The 23,213-nt window shown below is 44.6% G+C and overlaps 1 protein-coding gene across 1 annotated transcript in view; it reads left to right on the top strand.

Annotated features, from left to right (window-relative positions):
- The window catches only part of LOC122152390 (glycerol-3-phosphate dehydrogenase, mitochondrial-like), a 50,635-nt gene extending 30,121 nt beyond the window's left edge, over positions 1 to 20,514 (top strand). Inside the window, 12 exon segments of the mRNA XM_042784111.1 lie at positions 608 to 752; positions 5,611 to 5,804; positions 9,110 to 9,244; positions 9,492 to 9,667; positions 10,188 to 10,248; positions 10,251 to 10,287; positions 10,289 to 10,316; positions 10,756 to 10,914; positions 13,663 to 13,775; positions 13,868 to 13,946; positions 14,082 to 14,180; positions 17,376 to 20,514. Coding sequence (XP_042640045.1) covers positions 608 to 752; positions 5,611 to 5,804; positions 9,110 to 9,244; positions 9,492 to 9,667; positions 10,188 to 10,248; positions 10,251 to 10,287; positions 10,289 to 10,316; positions 10,756 to 10,914; positions 13,663 to 13,775; positions 13,868 to 13,946; positions 14,082 to 14,180; positions 17,376 to 17,501 — 1,352 coding nt within the window. The 3' untranslated portion in view covers positions 17,502 to 20,514.
- The last annotated feature ends 2,699 nt before the right edge of the window (positions 20,515 to 23,213 follow it).

Genomic DNA, 23,213 nt, shown 5'->3' with positions numbered 1-23,213 from the left:
GCCGTGCCGCGGTGGGGCGGAAAGCGCAGCCCTGCAGGGGAGCGGTGCCCCCTTGGAAGAGCGCAGAAATCCCCAGGAGGAGCGGGGGCGCTGCTGTTGGTAAACATCCACGAAGAGCCAAAGGCGCCACCGGCCCGGCGGGCAGCGGCGTGCCGTGAGCGCCGGTCATCTCTGACTCCCGCCAGGGTTGTCGCTCCCATCCTCGTCGTTTTGGCAGGGCAGACCAAGCTTTACGGCCGAAGCCTCCTGTCGAGCCCGGGCGATACTGTAAAACGCAAAGTGCTGTACAGTAATAATCCCGCTTACCAAGCCCTACGGGTTGAGACTGAAATCTCTCTCGTTTGAGGCAGATTTCAGCTCAACTTCTTCTGCCCGGTCTACCTTCTTCTGCCTTTACAGATAAGGTGGAATTTCATTGTAAAACATTCTCTTTCCAACCTGGTTATGTGAAAACTGTGTTAATTTTTAAAAACCGCTCTAGCTGTTCTGTTCAGAGAAGCACAGTATGCTTTACAGTAGGTTAGGTCCATAGATAGATTAATAATAGAGAGTGTCAGTGAGCAGGAAAACAAATGGTGTATGTGATTGATGCTGTTTTCTTTCACAGGGCAGGAATTTGATGTCAAAGCCAAATGTGTTATCAATGCTACGGGACCTTTCACAGACTCTGTGCGCAAAATGGATGATCAGGAAGTACCAAACATCTGTCAGCCAAGTGCAGGCGTGCATATTGTGATGCCTGGTTATTACAGGTAACGATATTCAAAGCCTAAGCCGTCTGTAAGAATCTCTGCTGGTGCCTGTAATAAATAAGCTTGCAGAGACACATTTGTGGGTTTTACAGTGGTTTTGAATGGACGATTCCTTTTGTTTGTCTCCTCCTAAAGAGGATTCTGACACTGTGCCAATTAGAAGAACAATTTCATGTATTCAGAAGAGACTGAAGTCTTGTAGCTCTTAGTTAGAACTCACCAAGGCAGAGCTCCTGCTGAAGCAGAAGGGTGTTTAGACAGAGCATCTGCACCAGGCTTGTGAAAGGCACCTTTTTTTAATAATGAGTTGGAATGGAGTGTACTGACTGCTAGTTCACCCCCCGTAAGAAAACCAGGAGCACGTAAAACCTTTCAGGAGGGTTGCCACCCTCCTAAAAACTCTTGTCCTATTAAATACTCCCTGTGCACTGTATTCTGCCACGGTACGACTCCACTCGCCGTAGATATGAGCGCAGCATGGAGGCAATATAGTAAGTCATTGAAAAAAGCCCGATTAAATTCGGACGCCGCTGTGGACGCAAGCCCAGCCACCCGTGGTGGTCTTGGTGGGAAGGACTGGCCTCCCTCCGCTGACCTGCTTACAGAAGAGGGTCCCGGTGCACTCCTGCTTCTTTCCTTATCTGCTGCTGCAAAACCAAATCCCCTTCTGCCAAGTAAGCCTTGTCAGTTGAAACTCAAATATTACCTTTGGTTTCTGAAGTCATTAGCATCCTAATGGAAATTCACATTTATAGACTTATCCCAATTCTGTTGATACAGTGCACTTACAATAATGCCCTTCCATATCATCGTCGCACTCCTCTCTGAATATAAATTCAGACTTCCAGTTTTTGCCGGAGCTGTCCCAACAGGACATGACCATAGACTGTAAAATTGAGGCATTTTTGGCCCAGTGTAAAATCACTCTTGCATTCTGTTCTTTTTTGGGTGTCTTTCCACGTGAAAAATGGGAAAATGACCTGATAGCTGCTTTAAAGCACTAGCCATGTGGAGAAATGGGCTGTAATCCTAGTTGCCTCATCTGCTACAAGAAGGACGTGTGTGATTGACTTTATGGCCCTACAGCAAAAACATGGACAGTTTTAAAATTTTGACTCGCTTTGTAAATTCAAAGTAGAAGGTGGCTTGATATGCAGGAGGGCTCTAATTTATTTATTCTGTGAGAACCTAATAATTTTAATTGGAAATGTAGAGAATTCTTGTTCTCCTTGTTCCCCCGTGTATGTCAGCATGTGGGCATTACTTTTCTTGTAAGATAGTATCTGCCCACATACTGCCTCCACAGTACAGCTGATTAGATAAAGATGTACTGCATTTCCTTGAAGTGGGGTGGCTTAAACCAAGGAACTGTCTGCTAAATAGAAAATACGCGTGGTATTTAATCTTAGTTGTATCAGGTCTGTTCCTGGTGCCAAGGAATACTCCCCAGCAAACGAATATTGTCGCTTCACTGCGTCCGCTTGCCTTGTGGCAAATGTTTTATAGAATTTTGGCCCATACGCAAATGAAAAGTTTTTTAAGAGGTAGAGGTTTTTAGACAGAAGCAGAGTTAAGATTTTGTAAAACTAAGGTTAACCTAATGCATTCATTTCCCATGGGTTTCTTACTCATTTATGTTCTTCATTAATAGTCCCAGTTTTCCTCCTCTCATTAATTCTATTTTTAGCATACACATATCTATTCCAGTAGCTGCAGTAAGTCTCTTTCACTCCCTATTGTTTAACTTTATTATCTGCTAAAATGAGAGAGGGTTTTGGCTACCTTTGCTCCGATATGCTTCCTGCCTGAAATGTGTCTATGAACGCAATAGTTTTGTCCCCTCCCTTCTGACGAATTTCAGATGTTTTCAGTCTCTTAAGTTTTCCTATCAGCTCTGCATTCCAGATTCCAAGTAAACTTGTCTGTTAAACCTTAGTTCTGCTCTACGGAAAGTCACTTATTTGTTCCTCAGCTGCATTTGTGGCACTGTGGTCAAATGCTTCTTCAACTAGCGATGATCTGTGTACCCGTTCTGCCCTGTAAAATGCCATATTTCATGTCCAGGAATGAACCATATGCTTGAGAGCTCTGGTCTGTCCTTCAGTTACATCATCTTGCCTCGTTCCGTAGCCTGTAGCTCCTTACATTCGACGGGTACTTTAGTCATCTGTTTTCAAGATTCTTTCCTGATTTGTCATACATTCGACATACGTTGTCCAGTTTAACTGCACTGCTTTTTGGAAGAGGAAGCTTTTTAAAAAGCAGACGTGCTCTACACGCGTTCAGCTGATTTAAGGCAACTCTTAAATATCCTCCTGTTGCTTTGCCATGAGGCCGGGTATCTTGATGTTTGTTTTGCTGACAGAGAGTCACTTCAGACCCATCTGTATTATACTCCAAGACCATTTGCCCCTATATTTCTATGTAAAGGCATTGTTTTATACTTCACATTAGAGTTTACAATCCTGAACTTACACATTTTAGTGGTCTTTCAAGATTACTAGAGAAATATTGCTGTAGCTCATGCCACATTCTCGCGTCCATGCTGTATCGGTAAGAACCTCGTGTCTTATAAAATGTGTTTTTTTCAGAAGTATTCCTGGTGTGTAGCAGCACGACTCCAGAGTCATTCCAGAACAGCCAATATTTGGGGTATTAGGATGCTTCTTTCTGATGGGAAACACCTTATTTTACACTTGGTTTGGTGGCTCTTCAGTTATTTGTGTAAGGTGGAACAAACATAGTGATAGGAGATTGAGAGCGAGCTTCCTAGGGTAGCTGGCAGTTATTAATTCCATAAATGGACTGGCATATGGAAAACTCTTTCCTCCTTTCTCATCATTTGCTGTGTAATCTAATTGAAAACACTTCAGTCCGTTGGTGCTGTGGTGAAACTTAGTTTTAAGTCTTCACTTGTTTTTCTTCCTTATTTTTAACAATTTTTACAAAATCACATTAAAAAAAATTAATACTTTTGAGAAAATGTCTAAACTTTTCTGAATATTCTGATACTATATATTAAATCTCTAGTTTCCTCTGTCTCTAAATCAATAGCTTTTTCATTTTAAAAAGTAATCATTTGTCTGACGTGATTTACCTTTCACAAATCTGTGTTGACTTCCCCTATTAAATTGTACTTCTCCAACTGTATGCTTAAGCTGTCTATAAATATCATCTAAAAAATGTTCTAATATACATGCCATATATGAAATTTTCAGCTTCTCTTCTAGCCTTTCCAGATATTGAAAACTTACCTTCAGTAATCAGTTTAGACTTCCTAAAAATGAAATATTCAGTGATTCAGCTTGCAGCTCTCTTGAATGGGTAATTCATATCCAAGCAGGTCTTTGTCTACCTTCAGCTTATTGTGTTAGTAGTTATTTGAGTCCACTGAATTACTCCCCTCTGATGGTCCTTATTACCACCTAAATATATACCTCCTAGCCGCCTTCCACACAGCTCCTATGTCCTCCTTCCATTATCAGGAATAGGTGCAAAACCTGAAGACTGCTAAATTGGCTACAGATGTTTTTACAAGGACTTCCATCACCTGAAATGAAAGTCAGAGTCTCTTCTTTAAATAAATACGAAACAAAAAAGGGGCAGCTTAAATGTTTCCTTAGATAAAAGCTGTTTACTTTGAAGTGTTTAGAGAAGCCTTTTGTTTTCTGAAATACAAGCAGCGCTATTAGTAAGTCATGAGGATAACTGGTTTTGTACCTGTGGATTATTTTTTTTTTTTTTTGCATTATACCAGAAAACATCGATACATAAATTAAGATTTCCTGTATGAAGAACTACTGGTTTTGTTCATTTTCCTGAATCATTCTGTTTGTAGCGCTGGCATAAATAAATGCAAAATCTCTGAACAGTGGCATCCAGTTAGTGTCTCTCTTGCCTTTTTTTCCTCCCAGCACGGCTCCCCAGTCAGGAGCGCAGGAGCTGGGCGCGTTCGGAGCGTGCTTCTTGCTCCGAATCCCTTGGGAGCCTCTGGGTGTTTGTCCCCCTTGAAGTGGTGGGTGGTTAACCAACTCCGGCTGTGGGATCACTGGAAGTTTACTGTTTAAATGTAATCACAATGCTTATGATTTCAGCGTGCTGTTCTCTTGTTTTCTCTATTTTTTCTTTCTGTCGCTAGCCCTTGCGCCCTCCTGCCCCACCTTTATTGTGAACGCAGGCTGTAGAAGTCATTGGGATTTTGCATGTCTTTGCTTTTGCCCTCTGGTTAGGGTACAGACAACTGATAACCTGGGTTAATAATTCTTCAGCTTTAATTTTTCTTGTTAGATGCATCAAAACAGAACAGCGGTTCTGTTGTTCTTCCATTTTAATGTGCGTTCTGTTTCAGCCTCCCCTTTGCTGTGTTGCATAATATAAATGATTGTCCATTTTTTCATTAAAAGCAGTTGTTCATTCCATAATGAGTTTCAACTAATTGCTGTTTTAAATTTTCCAAATGTTTGTATTTTAAATTGCACTGAGCAGGATTTTCCAGAGTGAATGGGGATATATGATGCCAAAGGCCCGATTGCTCAATTTAAGATTGTAGTCTGCTAACTTGCTTAGGAAATCGAATTTTTTATTAGAAATTATTAGAATTACTAGAATTATTTCAGCATCATACTCAAGGGCCTTATTTCTCAGAACTTCTGGGACTACCATTTAAAGTCAGGTCATGGTCATGAGTGAAATCTCAAATCATCTTTTTTGGGTTTTATCTTTTTTTTTTTTTTTTTTAATGATTTGACTTGAGAACAAAGGCAATGTTCTGATACTTTATCTGGGGTACAAGGTGTGGAGGAACAGAATCCCTGGTGATGCCTGGCCTGTTTTGAACCACGTCCCTTCTTTATTTCAGCCCTGATAACATGGGTCTGCTTGACCCGGCCACCAGTGATGGTAGAGTGATTTTCTTCCTGCCCTGGGAGAAGATGACTATTGCAGGGACCACAGACAGCCCGACTGATGTTACGTCCCATCCGATACCAACAGAAGAAGATATAAACTTCATTTTGAATGAAGTGCGCAACTACCTTAGCGTTGATGTTGAAGGTAAACCTTTGGCAGCTCTGGTTTTCCCTGGGAGGGTTCTGATGAGTCTGTGGCATTTCGGTTGGAGTAAATGCTGTCTGTCTGTCTGAAGTTTTTCTGTGACTCTGACAAGTATGGTTCTTGTGCATCCGGGTGTTTTTAAAACTAGTGGGACATCAGTGTCACCATGAGGTGTGTTTCCGAGCTATAAAATGATGCTTTTCCAGATATACCTGCTCTACTTGGACTATTTAAATAGGAATCAGTGATATCTGCAGGTTCAGATTTCACATACCTTTCATCTAACTGGCACTAGCTGTCTAGCTGCACAGCCGAGACATTCTGGTCTCTCTGGGTGGCAGATGCAAGGTTTTGCAGATCTGGGACAGTTCAGTCATACATCAACACGAGTACATCAAATAATTCACTTGTTTTTCTCAAAGGAAAAGTTGTTCTGACTTTTCCCATGTCTTTGTTTTATTTATAGACTGGTTTGGGTGGGGAGGGAGCTGAAAGCCCCCCCAGTGCCCCCCGCTGCCCCGGGCAGGGCCCCCTTCCCCCAGCCCAGGGGGCTCCCAGCCCCGTCCAACCTGGCCTTGAACCCTTCCAGGGAGGGGGCACCCACAGCTGCTCTGGGCACCCTGGGCCAGCGCCTCGCCCCCCCGCACAGGGAAGGATTTCTGCCTCAGAGCTCACCTAAATCTGCCCTTTTCGGTGCAAAACCATCCCCCGTCGTCCCATCCCCACCCCCTGACCCAAGTCCCCCCCACCTCTCCTGCCCCCCCTTTAAGCCCTGGGAGGCCGCTCGAAGGGCTCCCCGGCCTTCTCTTCTCCAGGCTGAACCCCCCCAACTCTCTCAGCCCGGCCCCCCAGGGGAGCTGCTCCAGCCCCCCCAGCATCTCCGTGGCCTCCTCTGGCCCCGCTCGAGCAGCTCCGGGTCCTTCTGCTGTTGGGGCCCCCGAGCTGGCCCCAGCACTGCAGGGGGGTCTCCCCAGAGCGGAGCAGAGGGGGACAATCCCCCCCTGGCCCCGCTGGGGATCGCCCCGACCCCCGGGCAGGCCCTTGCCCTTGCCCTGTTGAACCCCAGGAGGTTTGCCCGGGCCCCCTCCCCAGCCTGCCCAGGTCCCTCGGGATGCCACCCTGCCCTGCCATTTTTCTAGGCACTTTATTCTTAGAATTTACTTTTCTATATGATAAATATCTAACAATGTCAGTTTCCAGTGGGAGAGGAAAGCATATGGGGCAAAAAGGAGAATTTATAAAAATTACTTGGTGCAGTTGTTCCTTTCAGGAGCTGAGCTGAGAACACATTTGTTGTAAGATGCTGGCCCGTTTTGACTCAGTGCTGGTTTAAAGGAAAGAGGCTTCTTTCCTTCGTAGTGAGGGCTTTTTTAAAATTATTCTGTGAAAGCATTTGGACTTCGGTATTTCTGTTGTAGTAGCAGCATTAAATGAAATCTGAAAAGCACTCAGGAACATTGCAACACCCTTAGATTTAGGAAAACTCACTGTCCGGAGATTGGAAATGCTAGATTACTCGTTTCCTGAAGTGGATAATTGATGGCTCTGTTGTATAAAGTTCAGAAGTCTTCAGGAAATGTACCTTTGAGTTCCTTGAGCAGCAGTCGATACCAGTAAGTGCGGTGGGCCGGTCAGGTAGCTGCTGGAGTTAACACTCTGAATAAACCAGAGATTTTGCAAGGTATTGTACAGAAGTACGTTATAAAGTGTTTAATTCTTTTGAATGAAACCTACCTAGGTGCACGCTGTTTTTCACATACGCAATTAGCAGTGTTTATAGATTGCTTGTTACTGAATTAACAACTGTGCTGGCCATATCAACTCGCTGCAGACCTGCCTTTTTGCTGCCAGAGACAGTGCCAGGGTTATCAACTTACACAGGCTTGGATGTGTTCCAACTGTTTAATTATAGTGTCACGCATGCTGCTTTTTCTAGTTTCATTAGTTTATAAACGTAATATGGTATCTTATTTCTGTGATTAACACTTCATTTTGGCAGGTTAAACATGCTGGCAGAGCACCATTGATTTCTGAAATCTATTTTGTGTTCTTTGGGGGATATTTTTATACCCTTTTACTGATTTTTTTTCAATTATCATTTATTTGAAAGTTGTATTAAAAAAAAAAAAAAAAAAAAAAAACAAAACAAAACAAAAAAAAACAAACAAAAAAAAAACCCAAAACCAAAAAAAACAAAAAAAAAAAAACCCAAACAAACAAACAAAAAAAAAGCAAACACGTTCCAAAGACTTCAGTGTAAAGCAAAGAGGTCAGTTTTTCTATTGCAAATTTAATAATCAACAAAATTAATTTAATTAAATTCTCTACTGGTCCCATGTTTTACATATTAAAAAAAGCAACTTTGGGAGGCTCGGGTATCTTCCTACAACTGTTAAGGGCTTTTGTGACTACCTGATGCCTTTGGGTTTTCTTCCCCCGAGTTTACCGAGGAGTCAGCGATGGCTTTAGGGCCATTTCGCCGGGCGGCTTGTGGAGCGGGACGGCCTTTCTGAAGCGGTGAGGAGGAGGAGGAAGAGGAGGCAGGGCTGGAAGAGGCAGCCGTGTGAGATGTGGACTTCTCCTGGGGGTTTTTTGAGAAGCCAGCCGGGGTTGCTGGGCAGTAGCCGGTGCTGGCGTTGGGGCCCTGCCGGTAAATCGTCTCCTTGCGCGTGTGTGTAACTGCGCCGCCGATAAAGGCTGCGGGTCAAGGCCACTTGTCGAGGAAAACTTGGAAAAATAACTTACAAGCTAGAGAAAAAGATTAAGTCCTAAAAGCAAACATTCCCCTCACGTGGAACAAACTTCGTTTTGGTTTCTACAACGCAATGTAAGGACTGTCCTGGCAGCACAAGCAACCAAGGAGAAGACTTGGTGCTGGGGTGGGGGGCGTGTGGGGGTGTGTTTAGTTTTTGGTAGGGTTTGTTTTTTGGGTTTGGGGTGTTTTTGAGCTGGTTGGTGAGTTTGACAGTTGAATCTCTCTTTGTTCATCCGTTCCCAGGATCTCTGTTCTGTTGGATTTTTAAGCAGTGTGAAAACAGACCACACTGATTTTGTTTTGGGCTAGACGGTATTACTGATACTGACCAGGGCAGTGCTGGTTTTAAATCTGCAGTCCAGCTTATTCCATTACTTTGGAGAATCTTCTCTGGCTTTTTGAGCTGCTCAACTAACAAGCACGGTGTGGTGCAGTCCTTGTTTCACAGCGAGTATCTGCTCGGAGGCAGTGCCACAAAGACCCCAGGAGGGATATGAGTAAATACCCATCAGTTCCTGGCTGACTCTGGCTGATCTTTGGTTCCGGACAGTGAGAAGAGGAGACGTGTTGGCAGCGTGGAGTGGCATTCGTCCTCTGGTCACAGACCCCAACTCCAAAGACACACAGTCGATATCCCGGAATCATGTCGTTACCATTAGCGATAGTGGCCTTGTCACGATAGCAGGTACTGGAAGTTCTCTTAAAGTATAGCTTTGCTGGGCTTCCCCAGTGTATTTTATTCAAAACTTTTCTGGTTACAGGATAATCCTTCACATTCCCGTAGTCAGATAATGATCTGTCAGGGGTAGCATGACAGGCTTGTTGGAGCAAGTCTAGTAGGAGTAATGTGTTATATATAAAATATATATAGTACACACCAACCTCGTATTCCGCTTGCTTTCCCCAAACGAAGAGTCAATGTGTGGTTGCAGGGGGGAAGTGGACAACCTACCGTGCCATGGCGCAGGACACCATTGATGCAGCTGTTCAGGCCCATGGTCTGAAGGCAGGTTCCAGTAAAACCGTTGGACTGCAGCTAGAGGGGGCTGAGGACTGGAGTCCCACTCTCTACATTAGGTTGGTCCAAGACTATGGGCTTGAAAGTGAGGTGAGTCGTGGTTTCTGTTGATGCCCTGATGTTTCTGTGTTGGAGGGTTTTGTTTTCCCACTAAATCTAACGCCAGCATAACTTGTACAAAGGTCTGCTGAGCCTGATAAGAGCTTCTTATCTGGCCAGGGCAAAGATAGTTTTAACAAAAATAAATTCTAGTAATTGTTCTTCTTTTCTTCCCTTTTCCCTTCCTCCTAATCTTGACTGTTTGCTGCTTTAAAATGTTACGACATGCTAGGGTCTGTCTTCCTTTGAGCCCAACAAAATCTATACTTCCGATGTGATCACGGCGTAGCCCAAGAGTTGGAGCGTCATTAGTCACAGTTACACCGATACATACATCGTGGTGTCGCTGCCGTGCTGACCTCTTCACAACACAAGTAGTTTCCTCCCACACAATCAAAATCTAATACCCTCTTCAGCCTATTTGTTACTGGTGTAAGAGAACTGACACGAAAAACGTGTGTACGTTTGATGTGCTTTCAAAAGCATACTGAATTCGTTTCCAACCCCACAGGTGGCCCAGCACCTCGCTTCGACATACGGCGACAAGGCTTTTGAGGTGGCCAAAATAGCCCAAGTACAGGAAAGAGATGGCCTATTGTTGGAAAACGTCTTGTCTGAATTTCCTTATATTGAAGCTGAGGTATGTAGAAAAACTACATAATGCTTTTTGATTCTCTTCTTGGGATAAGCAGTTCTAGAGCAGGTCTGTCTCGCTCTGTAAAACATTCCATAAGCTCTTTCCTTTGCTGAGGTCCAGATTTTTTTTTTTTTCTGTTCTTGTTTTTCCCTTCCCTGGAGCATACTCTATGTTTATATATACACATATTAGCATATTTATAAATAAATGTTTATAATTATATAATGTCTCTTTTTTATTTCATATATACACGTCTGATCCCAGATGCATTTTATAAAATGTTCCAAGGAAAAGGGAGCTTTTTCACATTCTTCTCTTGATGGGGTGGGAACCAGTTACAGGAAGTTTATTTTGTATAGCCAGCCCAGCAGTGCGGTTTGTGATGCTAAACATAATTTCCTTTCTCCTCTGCTTTTTTCCCCCCCTTGTCTTATTGTTCCAGGTTGTCTACGGCATTAAGGAGTATGCCCGCACAGCAGTGGATATGATTTCCCGACGTACTCGCTTGGCCTTTCTGAATGTGCAGGCTGCAGAGGAAGCCCTGCCAAGAATCGTAGATATAATGGGGAAAGAACTCAACTGGAGCGAGCAGAAAAAAAAGGTACAAAGGGCCTTTTTCATCTGAAACAGTTTTGTTGTTCTTAAGTGGTTTCTGTGTTAATGATCTAAATTAGTTGAACAGAAAACTTCAAGTGATGCTTTCTTCCTGAGAGAATGATTCCCCTGGCGTGTTTCATTGTGAAGACTTTATCAACTAGCTGCGAAATGAGTTGAAAAGTGACGACACTGAGTTTGCACCTTTCTCTGGCCTAAACTAACGTTTAAGGTCATCGTTAGCTTCCGCTGCCCCCGGTGGGTCTGTGCCCAGTCAAACAGTGTGGGACTCACAGAATCATTTAGGTTGGAAAAGACCCTTAAGGCGATTGAGTCCAACTGTTAACCCAACACTGCCGAACCCACCACTAACCCGTGTCCCCAAGCACCACGTCTACACGTCTTTTAAATCCCTCCAGGAGTGGTGACCCCACCACTTCGCTGGGCAGTCTGTTCCGGTGCTTGAAAACCCTTTCTGTGAAGAAATTTTTGCTGTTACCTGACCTAAACCTCCCCTGTTGCCACTTGAGGCCGTTTCCTCTCATCCTGTCAATGGTTACCTGGGAGAGGAGACGGACCCCCAGCTCGCTACGGCCTCCTTCCAGGTGTCTGTAGGGAGCCCTGAGGTCCCCCCCAGCCCCCTCTCCAGCCTAACCCCCCCAGTTCCCTCAGCTGCTCCCCACAGGACTTGCTCACCTCACTTGACTCGTGGTGTTGGTACTGGCTGTCCCTCAGCTAGTCGCCACGCCTGCTTGGCTCCCTCGGCTTACCCTAACAAAGGCATCTGCTGTGCCTGCATCCACTCGTGCCCTGCAGCCCTGCTTAGGTCTCCACAAACTGCCGGGAGTACCTTGGATAACCAGCTTAGCTGTAGGCATCCCGCTTACTGACATGAATCCTGCCCCTTCCGAACTGTCGCATCACGGAAGTTACCGGTTATCACTTCTTTCTGCTGTAAAAAGATAACTGCCCAGGATCCGGAGGCTGCACTGGCAATGCTCCCCAGAGCACGGTGGGGGAAAGGCAGCACAAGGAGTGCTGTGCCCAAATGGGACACGTGGTTCGGGGCGCCTCTCGCTCTGAAGCAAACCCAGCCTGTGATGCTCACCTGGCTCTTCCACTCCAAAGGGGATGGGAGTTTTCCCTTGGGCTGTTCGTGAAGCCTTTCAGCCAGGTAGGAGTTTGACTGACATCCTGGAAGGAGCTCGTTTGAATCCTGCTAGCCAGAGGACATGCTGTGATCCGACAGCCTCCCCCCAGGAACGCATAAAGAAAGGGATGCCATCCTGCCACAGCTGTGAGCTGTGTTGCTTGCGCGCATGGATGTTGAGCAACCTCACAGTCAGAGGCGTTTGACTGAAGTTAGAGGTGTCTCACCCTTGCCCGAAGAGATTTGCTCATGTAGTAATTCACCGTGTTAAACGGAGCTGTATCAATTCTGGGTTGGAAAATGGGAAGTTTGCAAAGCCAGGATGTGCGAGCAGCATGACACGAGGGTGGCAAGGGCTGCCCGAACGCCAGCAGCCCGCAGCGGCAGTCGGGGCCCCGCTCTCACCGTAACCTGCAGGGAGGAAAATGAGCAAGCACTGCGTGTACCTGGGAGGCTTACAAAGCCAACTGTGGCTTGTGAGCTCGCTAGTGCCAGCAAGGCAGCCTCTGCGTTCCTTGGATGTCTGCTGGGCTTTCTTTTGGAAATGTCTTTTTTTTTTTTTTTTTTTTTCTTTCAAATGAGGCTAAAACCCCTGGAGCTATTGAGCATCTCTTCTGTAAGCAGTCCTGGGCCGTTTTGAAGGGCTACATTTTTACAGCAATCTTGCACGTGCTAGATTTCAACTTGATGGACGAGGCAATTCAATGCCTATCCAGAAGAGCATTCTTTAATTTAGATCTTATAGTAAGACCATTAAATAAGTCTTTGTTGGTTTGGGACTTTAAGGCTAATTTGTGTGCTTATATTGAAGTATGTAAGAATAGTCTGGTATGGTTTACTTGGTCTCCTAATACGCCTTCACGAGCAAGTCTCTGCTAGATGAAGTGGCTTACACGTACGTGCCTGGGAATCTTTTACTGCCGCTGCAGCCGTTACTTAGCATGCTTCCTCTTGTTTGTTAACTGCAGTGCGGACTGCTTAATATTGGTGCCCGTGAGGCAGATGCTTGTGTCACTCCGAGAGCCATGCTTGGTGTGCCCCTCGCTGCAGGAAGGGCTCTGCTCTGCAGGGCTTATGTATGTCAGGTGTTTAGCACTTACTAAAAAACTGGCCGTGGAAGACCTTGCACTGAACCTTCGGGTAATAAATTAATTTTGCTACCCTCAAGAAAACTAGTTTAAAACATAAAGAACCTGCCCGGTGTTGAGCCTCCTGATTTTCCTGGCAGATTTTAGGCAGTTAGGTGAAACCCTGCGCTGAGATCTGGCTGTGAGTTAAATGGCCTTTTGTAGGCCTGACCCGCAGGTGCTGTTCTTCACGGAAGAGGTGGTGACACCACGTGTGACCGAAGGCGTGGGAGCATCCTAAAAGTATTTACACAGTAATTGGAAGTCTTCACTAGACTTGATATCTTTTTTCAAGACCAAAAAGGTGCCTAAGCTTAACTTATTTTTTAAATACTTTTCAGCTACAGTCTGCTTAATTTTTTGGACCTTAGATAAACCCTAGTTAAGTGGAAGAAGCAAATAAAGACTACATTAAAAATAATTGTGCAAGAACTTGCTAGTCCTTAGATATGCAGTTTTCCTTCTTTTTCAATTGTAGGAAGAACTTGAAGCTGCTAAAAAATTTCTCTATTATGAAATGGGCTACAAAGTAAAATCAGATCAATTAACAGACAGTTCTGAAATCAGCCTATTGCCTTCAGATATTGAAAGGTAAGTAAAGTAAAATTGTTCCCTATGCTGCTAGGAATTAATACCTGTCATTCCGAGTGCAGTTTTTCCCACTGATAATCCTTATCTTGCAGGTACAAGAAGCGATTCCACATGTTTGACAAGGACAAGAAAGGGTTTATTACTATACTGGATGTGCAGCGTGTCTTGGAGGTAACGTTTCCTTGTGTTCTTTTAGTTTCCTTTTTAAGCCTCTTACCTAAATTTCAGTGTGGCATAAATAGTACCGACAATCCAGCTGACACACTTCTGTGCTTTTGTTTTGTTTTGTTTTGTTTTTTTGTCTAGAGCATCAGTGTGCAAATTGCTGAAAATACACTTCATGAAATTCTAAACGAAGTGGATCTCAACAAAAATGGACAGGTTGAGCTCAATGAGTTTTTGCAGGTAGGTGTTTCTCTGTTACAAGAGAAGCTGTAAGGTTAATGAACAGAGGCAGAGGTATTCCGTGGGTTTCCCCCCTTTGCTGAAGGGCTGGGTTGGAAAGTAGGTGAGTGTTACTTGGGTAAACGCTGCAGGGTTGATGCTGTTTGCCAGGACCACGAGATAAGTGACACACAGAGCCGTCCTCAAGAAACTTTGAAATTCAGTGATTTTTTTCATGTGCAGAAACAATGAGACCCAGAGAGCAGGTCCAATTTACTGAGCATACCACAGCACAGACCTGAATTTGTCTTTTTTAATACAGAAATGCTGTTTAAATGCATTTAAAATGACACAGTTGTCCATTGGAAGTTATATGGCACAGTTATGCACGCTGACATTTATCTGGATCTGTTAAGTGACTAGTAGTTTCTAAACTATTTTGAATATTTTGTAGAATGAGCTTATGGTTAAAGCACATCCAGTCCGTGTAATCGCATTTTAACTCCGGGGTTGGCTAACTTTATCTCAGTTTGCATGACAGACCTTACGTTGGCAACCCATACATCTGCTTTTTTCAGGGCTTTAAAATAAAATTAAGGGTGCTACTGAAACGTTTGTTCACCCAGCTCCTCTTGCACATGCAGTTTGCCAGACAGCTTTGTTTTTGCAGAGCTTTTCTTGGTGTGGTATTTCAAGTGACTGCCATGTCTTTCCTGCATGGTGGCAATGATGAATGCCGAACATGAGATAAATTAATGCTGGGGATTTTGGTCAATGTCAGCCCTTTCTTCACTGTGTCAAGTTAAACAAACAAGATCAAGGCAAAGGAAATGGTAATTGTCTCTCTCGAGATGAGCTGTAGATAAGAGCATTGTTGAATCTAAATGCAGAAAATTTTCACAGGTTGTGTCCAGCATTAGAAAAAAGGACTATTTATTTGCCTAAAATGCAGCAATTTAGCTGGGTAAATGAAATGCATGTGGGGAAAGTGGCGGGGGTGGGGAAAAACAACCCAAACAGACCAGGGGGGGAAGAAGAAACAGTGGCTTTGGGAGTGTATGCTTATGTATTCAAATAGAAGAGAAAATCACAGCTGTTGTTCTGGCTAGTGAAAAGGGTCTCCCTCTTCCGTCTTACAAAGGCATGTGAAAACTTTTAATTGGGGGGGGGGGGAACCCACCATTTACTGTAAGGGCTGTGTTAAACTTCAGTTTGGTTGGTTTGTAACATTGTGGTTCAGAAGTTGAAATGACTAGTAATTATATCTTTTCCGTTTGTTTGTTTTTGGTTTTTTTTTTTGGTGGCTTTCTGGGGCTTTTGCTTTACTGTGCTGAATAAGTTTCCTTAGGGCTTGCCTGCCCTGACTCCTAATATCTGTAAAATACAAAAGCCAGGTCGCTGTTTCGGTACAGCTTCACAGTTGCTTTTGTGAAACTGTGCAGCTCCGTGGCTACTGGCTTCTCCTCTATGTTTCACAATGCAATCTAAATATTTAAGGCTGGTGATTGGCACTGCAGTAACGATCGCCTGTGCCTCTGCACCTCCTTCCTGTGGCGGCAGAGAGCAGCACGCCGGGAGCTGCTGCGTCGCCAGGCGCTAAGTAGGAAGCGCGCTAATAAAATTAACGGGAGGTTGCCATGGAAGGAACAAAATACATTAAATGTTTGTTTAATTTTTTTTAATGGATCTGTTAAGCCAGTCCCCAATACTTTTGTGTTTGCTTTCTGAAAACTTTCAAGTAATTGCGTTTTACCGCAGAATGCTTGTGGAAAGCCATGTGCAAATATTTGTGGACGTTTATATTAGAATATAGGAACACGTTGTACCAGGGTGGCTGCGCAGCTCCCAGGGTGGGGAGCAGGGCGATGCCAAGTGCTTTTGTCGGGCCAACTGCAGGCTGCCAGGGTAGCTCAAATAATGGTCTTGTGGGAACGGGTCCCTGCAGGCACCGGCGCTTCCAGGTGTTCCGCAGAGAGGAAGCGGGCGGCATTGATCGGCGTTTCATGCAAACAGGGGGGCAGAGCTCTGACAGCCTGTCTGACGGCACTGACTGTTTTTCTGAAGCCTAGTGCTGCTGCCGTTTACGCTCAAGAAAGGAGGGGGACCTTGGGAGCTAGTTTTGGTATGCAAAGGAAAAAAAAACCCCCAAAAAAAAAAAAAAACCCACCCACATTAAATCGGGAGGAAGCTTTTTTCCCCAACAGCTTCTGCTCTTGCTGCTGCGGTCCCTCCCTCCCTCCCTCCCTCCTGAGCCCATCGTCTGCCACCGGCCAGAGCGCGGGGGGCTGGGAAGCAGGGGGCTCCCTTCCCCTCCCGGGTACTCCTCCCGCCTGCGGCAGGGTTGATACCACGTTTGCATGGGTCCGGCTGCAGGTATAATTAAGAGATTCTCCTTCGGAAGGGAAGAGATCTGAAGGATTCTTCGCACTCAGTGGGAGTAAGAAATTGCATTTTGTAAGTGCCGATTGCTTTCCATAGCAGTCTTGGAGAAGCTGACCGCATGTAATTTCAATTCTAACGCTCACTTTATCCCTGGGATAAAAAAGAATTAACTAAAACCTTAGCGCTAGTGTGTGTTCGTTAAGATAGAGCTGAGTCCAGATTCAAGGACTTACAGGCAAAATACGTCTTAAAAGTCGATAAAGGAATTTGGATTTGAAAGAATTGTGGAAGTCAAGTACACTGTCTCTCCAAAGAAGGACGTGTGAATGAAAAAGGATACGGTTTGGGGTCGGGGGTAGATCAGGAATGTTGTTCTTCCATTAGTTACATCTTTCAGATACTCAAAAAAACCCAAGCGCACCCATGATATAGATGGGTTCTCCTACATCCTTAAACGTCACTGAAAAAACCCTGGTGTCGGTGGCTGCCCGCACTGGTACTTCCACACGGGTTGTATTTGCCACTTCTGCTCTTCCTGCCACCCATGCCCGGCCAAAACCTTCCTTGCTGTTTCTGGATAAACCTAAATGGGCTTGGAGGCGAGTCTCTGAACCCGTACGGCAGTTTTGCTTCGTAGATGGAAAAAATCCGTCCTGTAAATCCATGAATTATTTTGCGCGAGAGCCAGCCGTGCCGGCCGGGCCCCAGCGAGGAGGGGCGGATGGCACCGAGCGGCGCGCCCCGGGGGGCTGGGGGGGGGGCTGCGCCCCGGGGGGGCTGCGCCCTCGGCCCCGCAGCCGCGTGAATGGGCCGCTCTCCCTCTTGTGTCCTCAGCTCATGAGCGCCATCCAGAAGGGCCACGTGTCCGGGAGCCGGCTGGCCGTGCTCATGAAGACCGCCGAGGAGAACCTGCGGCAGAGGGTGGTGATTCCGGTGGACCGGAGCGGCGGCGGGCTCTGAGCTCCGCCTCGCCGGGACGCCTCGCCGCCTCTCTGCTGAAAAACATTCCGGCGCTTCTCACGGCCCTGCTTCTGCCAGGTCACCAGTCCCTCTCCATCGCTGTAGCTCTTGCAGAAATACATTGGTGCCGCTTGTTTTCGTCATTAGCCGTTTTCTGTACAGCTCCCGACGCTCCAGGGTGCGGCCTTTGGGATTGGGTGTTCTCTAGACACGGGGGTTCGTTAACAGGAGTTCAGGGATACAGTCTGGAAAGATTTGGGGGCGCGTGCTGCCTCGCCCGGTAACTTTCTCATCACCTTCACCGAAAACGATGCTCAGAAAGTGAATCCTGCCTTTAAATGCACATCCTCCTCGGCGCTGGGCTGGGCACATCCTCCTCGGCGCTGGGCTGGGCACATCATCATCTGCCTTAGGTATTTAAAGCTGCTGATCTGTCCTCTTCGGCAGAGAGCAAGAGGGGGGAAAGCTGATGTTCTGGCCGGGGGAGGGTTCCCCAAAAGGAGCAAAACTGAGGCTTGTTAGGGCGGGGGCCTGGCAGGAGCCGCCCGCGGCGGGGTGGGTCTGCTCTGTTTTTGCAGCGGTACCAGTTCATGGCCAGACAGAAATACCAGCAGTAAGATGCTGAAAAACTACAAGACATCTGATTAATCACCCAAGCTAATAATTTATTTAAAAGCTAGGGGACAGCTTTCCTTTCTCCCATATTAATAAAAATAAGCTTCCTTTAATAAATAGCATTGTCTAGCAGGCGGTGGCTCACGCTGCTGAGTGCTCGTCCCGTTTCCAGTTTTGGACAACCCCTGGTGATGTGTAGGATGTGGCAGGTTTTGACAGAGTAACAGCCTCGTTTATTTAAAAGTGCTCAAACACAAAGTGAAACAATGAAATTTGGTTTGCATTCCACTACCTTTTCTATAAAAATGAAAGGGCTATTTTTCAACAGATTAATGGGAAAAAAAAAAAAAAAAATTAGGACCACTTGAGCTGTTTTCAACAACGTTGTATCTGGCTATTTGCCTCTGTTGTTAGATTGACTAGGTTCAAGATCAGCTGGAAGATTTCTGCTTCATGTAGAACAAGCAATGGAGTAAGAGTGGTTTATTGATGAATTTGTCATTCTGTTCTATTCTTTGAGTATAAATACCAGTTTACAACTCAAAACAAGCTTCAGTTCCAAGGTGTCATAATTTCTACTTGTGTAAAATCTGATGTATTTTAACTGATGTCACCACTTTCACTAATGGAAAATAATAGTACAGGGATGAACAGGAAAGATTACTTTGATATTTTAAAAGGGAAAATGATTACATACACAAAATGGAGATGCAGAGGAGTGTTACTGTGTAGCACAGCAAGTACAGATGTTGTGTTTGGCTGGAGAGGCAGAGTCCTTAAAGAAATAACAATAAAAATTCAGGTGGTTAGAAATAGTAGATTTAAAAAAGAAAAAAAAAAAAAAAAAAAAAAAGGCAAGCCTCACTTAAAATTCAGTAAGTGGTTATATTTCTGTCAGTCCAAACAGTTGGTAAAATCTGGGGAGGGAGATGGTCTCGGTTAAAATGCCTTTCAGATGGTTTTTGCATGTTAAATTTTTTTTGATGCTGCCTTGTACCAAACTGCAGATATTGTTACAGGGTTATGGCTTTTTTGCTTTGAGTCCTGTGCTAGTGAGGCACAGGCTGTGTGAATGAGGAGTTAGCACACATTGGACAGTGTAAGATTTTTTTTTTTTTTTTTTTTTTTTTTAATGAACAAAGGGGTTTGTTTCTGTGGGCCTGTAAACTTTTCTTTTTGAAACATGTTCCAGTATATTCGGGTGAAGTATACAATGTTTGACGCAGCTTTGTATTTCCAAAACTCTCTTTGAATACGAACACAATCACAGATTTTACATATACTGCACAATTGGAGGGAAATGAACGTACAATATACAGGTTATTGTGGTTCAGGGAGCAGGTAAGGCGGGAAGGTGTTTAGGATTCTACTATTAACAATAATTTAAGAGAGGGGGTGGGGGTAAAAGTAATGAGACCTTTGCCAGGCCACATAAAGAAAAATATTTACAATATTTAACATCTTTTGTATGGTTTAAAAGAAAAATTCTCCTCCGCTCCTCTAGAAATGGCACTGTTGAGAATTAATAATACAAGTTTACTTGTAAAGCCAGGATTTTCTGCTTTGTACCCAAAGTATACTCTTTGTTCGCTTGTTTTAGTAATATTGCATACAGAATGTGACTTTGGGATTTTCTTGGCTATATGTGTGTCCTCTGATACGAATTTGCTTTGCATCTTAGGCACTTTACTGTCATGCTTCTCTGCTCCTTTGTATGGCACAGCAAGATCTTGTATGACTGCCTTGTGTAACACGAGAAGATTGCATGTGTTACTCGAAACAGCTAAATCTATACATGGAAAAAAATCTAGGAAGTATTTATTTTTCACCTCACATTTGTTTTCAGGAATGTTGGTTTGGTTTGGTTTGGTTTTTTCATGTGAATGTACTGTAGAAAGAGTTGTAAAATGTTACTGTCCTGCATTGTTCTGATCCTAGGTGGAAAAACAGTAATGTGATTTTTTTTTTTTTTTTTTTTTCCCCCTCTTTTTTTGAGGTGGGAGTTGGATTTCTGGATTGGGGGGGGGGGGTGGATTTATTTTGTGTTTTAAATAAAGCGCACGCCTAGAGGGGAGGGGACGGGTTATACATGCAGTGTGTTTATATATGTGTGTATAAATAGGTGGGTATATATGTACACGCACACACTGCCTGCTTTACATGTGGCACTTACTGTTTTGGTAGGTTACTGTTCTAGTCTGAACTGTTAAATACTGTGTTTGAGGCTGGGTTGTCATTTTTATAACTGTCTTGGTGTTTTACTGCCATTATTTATTACTTTTGATATACAGAATGAGCTGCATGCATTTATAGAGCAATAAGAGGATGTATTTAATGTGCCTTGTTTTTAACTCAGTAAGAACTGAAAGCATGAATCAATAAAACTGATTAAAAATGGTCCCTTCGCTGGCAGTTTGTTATGGCAGTTACAAAAATAACTTTCATTAGCCTTGAAAAAGTTTATTTTTAAAGGAAAAACGTTCAGATGGTTGCTTCTTAGTAAACATTGCATAATTTTGTCCATGCTTTCCCATTTTAGCTCAGAATTTAGCACTTCATAGTTTAAAAGTGAAAATTAGGAGTTAATACAGCACTTAGCATTCTCGGGACGTAGGAGCTGTGTGCGCTCGCCGATGACACGCAGGGTAAGGTATGCTGCACTGCCATCTCATACTGAAATTACAGCCAGCCAATTGGCCTGGATTTTGGGGGGGGGGGGGGGGGGGGGGAAATGCCAGTCGCAAGTGTTCCTTTGCACACTGATGAATTTTACCATAACTAAAATCAATAGAAATGAACGGAAGAGATTTCATAATCCATTTTGATCATTTTACATGTCAAGTTAGTGCAGGGTTGCCATGTGTTGATAAATGTTCTGACAGAAAAAAATGCTATATATTTTCATTGTCAGTAAATCAGTAAAGCTGTTATCGGTTTTAACGCAATTTTTATAATCTCCATATTATTTTATAGGTTTTAATTTACACTTGTAATAGGGATATTCCACAACTGCGATGTAGCTGTGCTGAGCACGGGGGTTGTGTACGTGCAGCCAGAATAGCTCCTCTCCGCACGTCCCCCACAGAAATAAACGGGACCGACACCTCCGGAGTATAATTACAGAGATTATGAATTTTATCTCATTTGTGGTGTGCGAGCAATACGTCAGACAACGTTTGTTACAGTCGTCTTTGTCCCAAATATTTTGCAGCACTAAAATTGCCTTGGGTCATGATCCTGAATTTGCTGCTCCACGCAGAACCGGAATGAATAGGAGTTTTTCTAGAACGGTGTTTTGGGGCTGGGTTCCCTTGCTTTGCACGATTTCTCCACTGAATGTTCAAAAATTCAGATTTATTGCAACTTATGTTCACTTGCGCTCCGCAGCCTGTTTTAGAAATACGGTACGGAATATCATAGCAACATTAATATTTAAGCGTTGATGCCTGAGCTGGGTGTTTCCCGTGTCAGATACGAACTGATTGCATCTGTTGAGGAGAGAAAACCGTCTTCAGTGGGGAGGAATCTTTGCTGCGAAGTAAGTGTTGTTTCCCCTCGCTGAAAGCGAGGGGTTTTCAGGTCTGCGGGTACGTTCAGCCTCGAGGCTTTGGGTCCCCGCTCCCCTCTTCAAGCAGCCCCCCTATTTTCTGCCCGGGGAGCGCTGGCTGCACAAAGCGTGTGCGGGCTGCCGGGGCTGCAGCCTGCCTTCCCAATCGATACTTCCTTCGCTCGGAAGATGCCGCTGATGCAGGCATGCGCTGGGATAATCTCACCTCCTCTTATTTTGCAAATAAAGGCAGAGATTAAATTTTGCTCCCCTGAGCAAGCTTTTAGCCTGCTTGCCTTTTTTTTTTTTTTTTTTTTTCCCCCTGACAACAGTCTTGTGCAAGGGCTGCCACGTATGTTAGCCATCTCCTCGGATATGAGGGGGGGGGGGGGGGGGGGGGGGGGGGCTCGTTTTCTGCAAATTTCCTGTAGAATTTTGGCAAGTTGTAACTGCGCATTTCACTGAACTTGATCCTCCGCAAACGCCAGCGTCGGCCACCGTGCTTTGTCTGCCTCCTCTGAACCATCGCAGCCCGAGACTGCTCGGCGCAACTCGAGGGGCTGGGGCTGAGCTCCGCCTGCCCAGGTTTCGGCAGGTTGGGGCTGGTTTTATTCGGTGGCAGCTGTGATTTTTTGAGCCCCGGGTGCAGCGGGGCTGAGCCTGCTCGGGGCAGATGTCTGCGACAGGGCAGTGCCGGGGCTGGGCGCCTGTCACTGCGTCCTCCATAGGCTTTATTTAACTAAAGAAGGCAAACTTGGTTCTGCCTCGCCAAGATACCGTAATCTGTTTGTCCAACTGATGTAAATGTAATTAGGTTGATCAGTAAAACTGACACAAAGTGAAGGGAGTTGGGCCGGTGTAACCCGATTCGAAGGTCCCTCACAAAGGCAGCCTCCCGCCCTCCCCAGAATAAACACAGGACTTCGCTGCCTTTAATTTTCTCGCTTCTAAATTGTTGCTCAGTTTATTTTACTGAAGCGCCCAGATTCGGGTTTTATTTTTGCATATCTGCAATTAACTGATCTGCAATTCATTTTTATGCAAGCTGAGTTTTTCCTGTCCAAGTCAAGAAGCTGTAAATCTTAGATCTACTGAACTGACAGTGAAATATATTTCATTTTTCCCCATGAATCATTTGCCATCCTTATTGCAGAAAAATGGCAAAATTATGGTATACCATGTTTTCATAAATTACTGCTTTTCTCTCCTCTCCCCTCCCCCCAATTTGTTCTGTAATTTGCTTGGGAGGAATGTGAGTGTGGGAACCCGGAGTGGGTTGGTAAACAGGGCTTGTTTCTTACCAAATTGTCTGAAAATCTGCCTGATTTCTCGTAAATTGTTCACAGAACTCAAACAACTCATACAGCTTTCATATGAATCAAAAAATTAGTAATTGCTACAGGAGTTATTTTGACTTAGTGTTGTTAAGAGATTAGCCGGTTAAATTATTATTGTACTATAGAAAGGAGGAGGCAGTAAGTAGTACTCCTTGAGTATTATTTTTTTTTTTTCCCCAATGAGCAAGCAGCAGTTCCTTTCAGATTTCTGTT

Source organism: Tyto alba, unplaced genomic scaffold (genome assembly GCF_018691265.1).
Source record: "Tyto alba isolate M040663 unplaced genomic scaffold, T.alba_DEE_v4.0 Super-Scaffold_7, whole genome shotgun sequence".
Classification (NCBI taxonomy): Eukaryota; Metazoa; Chordata; class Aves; order Strigiformes; family Tytonidae; genus Tyto; species Tyto alba.
Note: the sequence above shows the minus strand (reverse complement) of the source record. Positions and strands in the feature narration are given on the sequence as shown.